Source organism: Castanea sativa, chromosome 12 (assembly GCF_040712315.1).
Source record: "Castanea sativa cultivar Marrone di Chiusa Pesio chromosome 12, ASM4071231v1".
NCBI classification, from domain to species: Eukaryota; Viridiplantae; Streptophyta; class Magnoliopsida; order Fagales; family Fagaceae; genus Castanea; species Castanea sativa.
Window position 1 is genome coordinate 30368371 of NC_134024.1, and position 7642 is coordinate 30376012.

Sequence of the window (7642 nt, forward strand, 5' to 3'; positions counted from 1 at the left end):
CAAACACCTTCATGTGAAATTATCTGCAAGATTACCATTAAGTAGTGGTAAACAGGTACAAGCAGTGACTAATAAGAACCATTTTAGTTTTCCCCTGAAAATTTTTTAATGCAGCAACCAATGCATTAATAAGAGGAAGAAAATTTGGGTTCTTGCATATTAGTTGTACAAATAATTAAGAATAGTGTTGTGTGTTCAATGTCAATGAATAATCGCTATAAACAAGTTAACCACAAATTTCTTGTCTAACTCCTAAACAAAAAATGTGCAGCAAGACGTACTTGCTGCATCAATATCCCTAAAGACCTATCACCATATCACCATAAATAAGAATCAATCATACAGACTATCCACATATCACCATAAATTTAAATGGTAAAAAGCAAAATTGAATGGTACATATATCAAAATTTTCAATAAATCACCCGATATTTTCTTCTCCTTTTTTATGGGAAAAATTTCCGAAGAAACCAAGAATTCTTGATGTGCAGCACAAAAATTAAAATCATAAGTGTTTCTAAGTATCGACCAATTGCACTTTGTAATAATCTTTATAAGTTTATTTCTAAAGTTTTAGCAAATAAACTTAATAATATTTTACCCAGTATTATTTCAAAAACTCAAAGTGCCTTTCAGTCTAGTAAAGCAATCTCTGATAATGTTTTGATCGCTTTTGAGACCTTATACTATATGAAGAATAAAAAATCCAAGAAATTGGGTTTTATGGTTATGAAGTTAGATATGAGTAAGGCGTATGATCAGGGGGAATGAAGTTATCTGGTAAAGATTATGGAGAAACTGGGTTTTTGTGAAAAGTGGGTATCTCTTGTTCTTGTGAGTATTAGCACGGTGTCCTATTCAATATTGGTTAATGGAGAGCCTAGGGGGGATATTTGGCCATCAAGGGGAATAAGGCAAGGAGACCTATTATCTCCCTACCTTTTCTTATTGTGCTCAAAACGATTGAATAGGATGCTTCAGCAAGCAGCTTCTGATGATAGTATAAGGGGTTTCTCTATATGCAAAAGGGGTCCAAAAATCTCACATTTATTTTTTGCAGATGACAGTCTGTTATTTTGTAGCCCATGTCAGATTTACAAGCTGTCCAAGATATATTGTATTTGTATGAACAAGCTTCAGGTCAAAAGCTTAACCAGGAGAAGACAACCATCTTTTTTAGCAAGGCAGTGAATGAAGATACAAAGGCCTTAATCTCAAACTTCTTAGACATTCTAGAGGTGAAAGAGTATGAGAAATATCTTGGCTTACTAGCTGTAGTGGGGAGGAATAGAAAGGTGAGCCTTAACTACATAAAAGAAAGAGTTTGGAGTAAACTCCAAGGGTGGAAAGAGAAGCTATTGTCACAAGCGGGTAGAGAGATTTTGCTTAAAGTGGTGGTGCAAGCGATTCCTACATTTGCCATGAGCTGCTTCAAATTACCGGTGGGTCTTTGCGATGAAATTGAGGCATTAATCCGAAAATTCTTTTAGAGGCAAAAGGGTGAGTAGCGGAAAATCCATTGGAAAAAATGGGAGGTTCTTTGCAAGCCTAAATCAGAAGGAGGGATAAGGTTTAAAGACGGGGAAATTTAATGATGTAATGTTGGCAAAACAAGTTTGGAGATTATTGAATGACCAATCCTCCTTGTTTTATAGGGTTTTTAAATCAAAGTTGTGGGAGACCGCAAAAATGCCTCTCAAAAAAAGAGATTTTTGGGTGCTTTGAAATGTCCTCTCTTTTTGGGTAAGTGGTATGGAGTTGCCACTTTTTTTTATACAAAAAAGAAAAAAGAAAAAACTAAATACAATATACATGACTGAATTGTTCTGTTCTCATTGATTGAATAAAAAGAATACATATTTGATAAATTGAATATTACATGACTTTGGGTCCTAGTTACAACCTATTAAATAATTACATAACTTTTTGTCCTAGTTACAAACTACCCAAAAATAAACATAAAGATAAAGCCTATGTCTACCTATCTAAAGACACTAAATTTGGAGGCTAGGTTACGGAATGGGAAGCTGTTAGGCATCCATTTTGCCTAGACAGAGTCTGGTCTTCTAGAGTCTCGTGACCAATGTACCCCTTTATGCATGACATGAATGATATGTTGCACACATGAACAAAACTAAATCACATAAGTTTATTTATGAATGCATCCTCTTCTTTAGTAAAAATTTAGATCTATGTTGTGATAAAAATGGATTTTGGTTTAGAAAAATGAGATCTGTTATTTATGTATAGAAAAAATAGCTTTTGGAGAGAAAAATTTCGATTTGTGTTTATTAAATAAATCAAAGTCTTTTGGTTTTTAAAAAATATCAGATCTGTTTTTTAGAACTAAAAAAAATATTGGTTTTTGGTTTATATTAGAGAAAATCATATTTGTTTTGTGATAACAAGAAAGATTGGATTTGTATATTGGAAAAATCAAATATGTTTTTATATGTGTAAAAAGAAAAAAAGAGTTTTTGAGATAAGGACTTTATTTATAAAATAAATTTGTGCTACATGCACTAGACAAACAAACAAGACTATTCATGATCCATTTTTTATTTCAAAATTTGCTATGTCAAAAAAAAAAATCAGATCTACATCTAAAGAACACATAGATCAGTTTTTTAAGTAAGAAAAATTCAGATTTGTATCTAAGGAAGATACAAATTAGTTTTTCATTGAAGAAAAATTCAGATCTACATCTAATGAAGATGCAAATCAGTTTTTTGATTAAGAAAAATTCAGATTTACATCTAATGAAGATGCAAATTAGTTTTTTATTTGAGAAAAATTTAAATGTGCATCTAATGAAGATGCAGATCAGTTTTTGATTAAGAGAAATTCAGATCTGCATCTAATGAAGATGCAAATCAGTTTTTGATTTGAGAAAAATTCAGATTTGTATCTAATGAAAATGCAAATAAGTTTTTTGGTTGAGAAAAATATGATAACAAGCAGATTTTTGAAACAAAAAATAGAATTTGACAATAGCAAACGTTAAAAACATATTCTAATAGAGAAAATATTAACAACACATAATATGAGTATTTAAAATCAAAACTAAACAAACATTTATTCATGCATTACCAAATTAAAAGAAATAGAAGAAGAAGAAGAAGTAAAGAAAAAGCTAGCTCTTGAGTGGACGTTCTTTTTTCTTGAGAGAATATTATAGGGTTCAAAGAAATTTATGCAATTATCTTTGAAACCTAAAAATCGTTGTTTACAAAAAAGAAATTCCTAAGATTGAAGTCTCCAGAACCTCTTTAACGTAAGAGAGAAAATATCAAAAAGGGGAGTTAGAAAGATGAGAAATCTGAGAGCGTGAAAAAGTGTCTCTGAGAGAGTAAAAGAGTGTCTCTAAGAGCGTAAAAGAGTGTGCTGAATTTTGAGATCCAGTCTCTATTTATAGAGACCAAAATGCTTAAAAAATAAGCAACGATGATTAAAATACAAACAGGGTCGCGTCCTTCTTCTAAAAAAGTCGAAAAGAATGTGTTTTATTGTCACTTGAAGACCGTCAGGCCAAAACCCTAATAGGTGCCATTTGGCACTTTGAAAGTGCTGATCAGCACTCCAAAAGTGCCGAATGGCACTCTTGGATGTCAATTGCGCTTTCCTGTTCGGGTGCATTTTGGACTCCTTTTTTAGATTTTCTTAAACCTGGACTTGCACTTAGACGTGTTTTCAATCCATATTCTAAGATTTTTAACTCTTTTCCACATAATTTAGGTATTTTCAACAACAATTATCTTGTAGATAAATACTCTAAAATAAATTTTGATAAAGTTCAGATTATCCACAATTTTATTGTTATCCAACTATCCCTTTTATTTCCATGCAAGCAATCTTATTTTTGAAACTAATTATCAACCAATCAAAAAATTATTTTATTAATTTCAATTGTTCAACCAATCAGAATTAATTTAAATTAATCATGCGTGGTCGATTCTACCTAGACATAATGCATGTTGACTGTGCAAACTTGATCATGCGATATCTTTCGATCCGACGGTTCGATTTGAAAACCGGGCATACCGTTGCGACCGTTAGAACCTCAAGATCATTTTAATAATATGCAATGAAAAAATGAATGCATGTAATGCAATCATGATTTTGAAGTACATATATGGTCATTCCAGTCATCTTCTTTGATTAAATCATGGGTGCAAAATCAAGTGTCTACAGAAGCACTTTCCTATGGGGTTGATTTTTGAAGCCCAGCAGCCACAGGTTCTTATGCCTGGCAAAGTATCCTCAAATCAATGATGGTGATTTCGAAGGGTATGAGATGGAGAGTAGGAGATGGTAAGATCATAGATATGTATAATGATAACTGGTTGCCACGGTAGGGGTCTACCAAATTTGTTCCACCACATGTGCCGGGGTTGGAAGGAGTTCAGGTTGCTGCCCTCATCAATTCGTCCACACATACTTCGGATCAAAACTTGTTAAACCAGCATTTCATGAGTTTTGAGGCAAACCGGATCAAAGCTATTCCACTGTGTTGGACAGATCAGTGCGATCGTCTCATTTGGTCGGATAGTCACAATGGTGAGTACTCGGTTAAGACAGGTTATCAGAAGCTATGTGAGGAAGCCAATTCCAGCGATGCATCAAGTTCAGACCCAACACACCAAAAGTCCTTTTGGAAACGGATTTGGAAGCTTCATGTTCCTAACAAAATTAAAAAAAAAAATTTATGGCGTGTCTGCTCCAATGCACTACCCACGAAGGAAAATCTGAAGAAAAGGAAAATTCTTGAGGATGCGAAATGTAGTGCGTACCTCTCGGATCAAGAATCCACGTTCCATGCTATTTGGAGTTGAGAGAAGATTAACCCCATTTGGTCTCCCTGTTTCAGCTGGGTCCGAACAGAGCATCCTTAAATTCAAGAGATGCAAGAGTTAATAAATTTGTTGGGACAGACGGTACAGAGGCTAGAGCTGTTTAGGGTGGTGGCTTGGTTTATTTGGAATCATAGGAACAGATTGAGACTGAATGAGAAAGGCCTGCCGAGTGACAGAAATTTTGAAGCTGCAAAATTGTATCTCTCAAATTTCCAATCTCAGTTTCCGATGACCAAACCGCAGCTACCCAAGGAAAATATAAAATGGCAATCTCCAGTGGATGGTATGTATAAAACAAATTATGATGGTGCAGTCTTCATCGAGTTGGGGGAGGCAGGAATTGAGGTTATAGTTAGAGATGTGAGGAGGAATGTGATTGCTGCCTTAGCTGAAAAAATCTTATACCCGGGTTCAATGGATGTGCTGGAGGTTTTAGCTGCAAGAAGAGTAGCAAAACTTGTCGTGGAGTTGGGCTTATCTTATTCTTAAATAGAAGGTGATTCCGAGGTGGTGTGCAGGGCGTTGAGGGTTGCAGATTGGGGTCACTCCTCTGTTGGTGAAATTGTCGAAGACAGTGTCTATTGTAGGTTCACTTAGAACCTTTTCTTTCTCTCGTACTAGGTGGCATGACAATTGTGCAACGTCTGCTTTGGTCAAGAGAGCAATTGTTTCATTTCATTTATTAGTTTGGATAGAGCATGTTTCACTAAACATCAATCAACTTGTAATTTCTGATTTTCCAACAACTTAATAAGGTTACCCAGACTTTATTCTAAAAAAAAAGTTTATAACTAAATTTTGTCAATTTCAAAATACACCATTTTTTTAAAGGTTGGTATAAGTCTACGCATAAAAGGCAAATTAACTTGGTGATCGTTTGGTTGGCCTTTTAGGGGCTGAAACGCAGCTTTATTTAAAAGCTGGATTTCTTGAGCATTTGGTGAAGTAAAAACGCAACTTTTGGATAAAAGTTGAGTTTTGGGCCAAGGCAAAAACGCCCAATCCAATTATGGAGGTCTGGAGCTCCATAAACAAAAAGTCCAGCAGCGTTTTCAGCTATCCATTGGGTGAGTCCTAAAATTACCGAATTACCCTGACTCTCATTCCTCTCATCACATCTCTCTGCTCTGATGGGTGAATCTTCTTCCTCTTTTTTTGCTTTCTTTGTCTTCTTCTGCTTTCTTCGTCTTCTCTGATCTGTATGTGTGTGTGTGTGGGTGGAGGAACTGAAGATAAGAAGATAAGGAGATAAGGACGAACTAAACATGTGGAGGAGAAAAAAGTGAAAGAAAAAAAGAAGAAGAGTTTTTGGGTTTGGTTATGCAACGTAGAAGAAAATATAATGAGTAAGAACACAAATTATTTTACAATTTTTTTTTTATAAAAGTTGTGGTGTTATAGAGTATGCAGTGGAGAAAAAATTGTGGGTACTAGAACAACTCATTTAAAAGATAAGTGTTAATAAAATTTTATTTTACAAAGATTAATTTTAAATTAGTATTGCGAAAATATTGTGACATTTTATTATATCTCCAAACTTCTTAAGTTAGTACTATTTTTTTTCTAATTGTGGGTACTAGAACAACTCATTTAAAAGATAAGTGTTAATAAAATTTTATTTTACAAAGATTAATTTTAAATTAGTATTGCGAAAATATTGTGACATTTTATTATATCTCCAAACTTCTTAAGTTAGTACTATTTTTTTTTTAGAAAAAAAATAGTACTATTGACAAAATATTTTTATAACAATTTCATAATAAAGTTTACATAGTAAGTTGTTATTAGTTCTCATCTAGATCTACTAGTGACATTTTTTTTTTCCTACTATTAACAACTTGTTATATAGACTTTATTGTGAAATTTTTGTGAAAATATTGTATCCATAACTTGCATTAAAAGAGATAATTAAAACAAAAAATTCTTTTTATATAGACATTATCCTTTTTAGTAATTTACCCCTCAAACTTCCACTTTTATAAGTGCTAGCTAAACATTCAGTTTTTTCAAAATACACTTTTTAACAGTTCAGTACTAGTGACATTTTTTTTTTCCTACTATTAACAACTTGTTATATAGACTTTATTGTGAAATTTTTGTGAAAATATTGTATCCATAACTTGCATTAAAAGAGATAATTAAAACAAAAAATTCTTTTTATATAGACATTATCCTTTTTAGTAATTTACCCCTCAAACTTCCACTTTTATAAGTGCTAGCTAAACATTCAGTTTTTTCAAAATACATTTTTTAACAGTTTTTACCAAACACTCAGTTTTTTGAAAAATCACTTTTTCATTATTCACTTTTTAAAAACTCAACTTTTGCATTATGCACTTTTTCAAAAAGCCCAACCAAACTCACCCTTACACCCATATGTTGGAGGATGTTTCGCCACAATACTTTTTTGTCGTCCGAGCTGATGTAATTGGATTTTCTTAATATAAGATCGTGGTCTTCCTTCTTAAAAAAGAAAAAAAAAAAAAAAAACTTACACCCATATGTTTCAAATTATTTCAAGAAAAAAAAAAGTCTCTGATATCTACTAAAGAAGACTTAAACCAGATACATGTAATATTGCATTGAATGCTTCCCACTAATTTTCCAAAGACAAGTATCTAATATATCACCACGTGGACACAAAAAAAAAAAAAAAAATCACATCTCCCTATCCTATTAAAAAAAAATCTCATAATATCATTTTTTTTTCTTTTTTCTTTTTTTGTGAGGAAAAATCTGTGATAAGAAGTGATAGAAATACGAAACGTTAGTAGTTTCGTCAAACTTTT

At 32.7% G+C, this 7642-nt stretch overlaps 1 protein-coding gene across 1 annotated transcript; it reads left to right on the plus strand.

The window, feature by feature from the left end:
• Positions 1-789: 789 nt before the first annotated feature.
• LOC142620506 (uncharacterized) lies at positions 790-1490 on the plus strand. Its single transcript, XM_075793868.1, has 2 exons — positions 790-1000; positions 1093-1490. The coding sequence occupies exons 1-2, from the start codon at positions 790-792 to the stop codon at positions 1488-1490; spliced, it is 609 nt and encodes a 202-aa protein (XP_075649983.1).
• The last annotated feature ends 6152 nt before the right edge of the window (positions 1491-7642 follow it).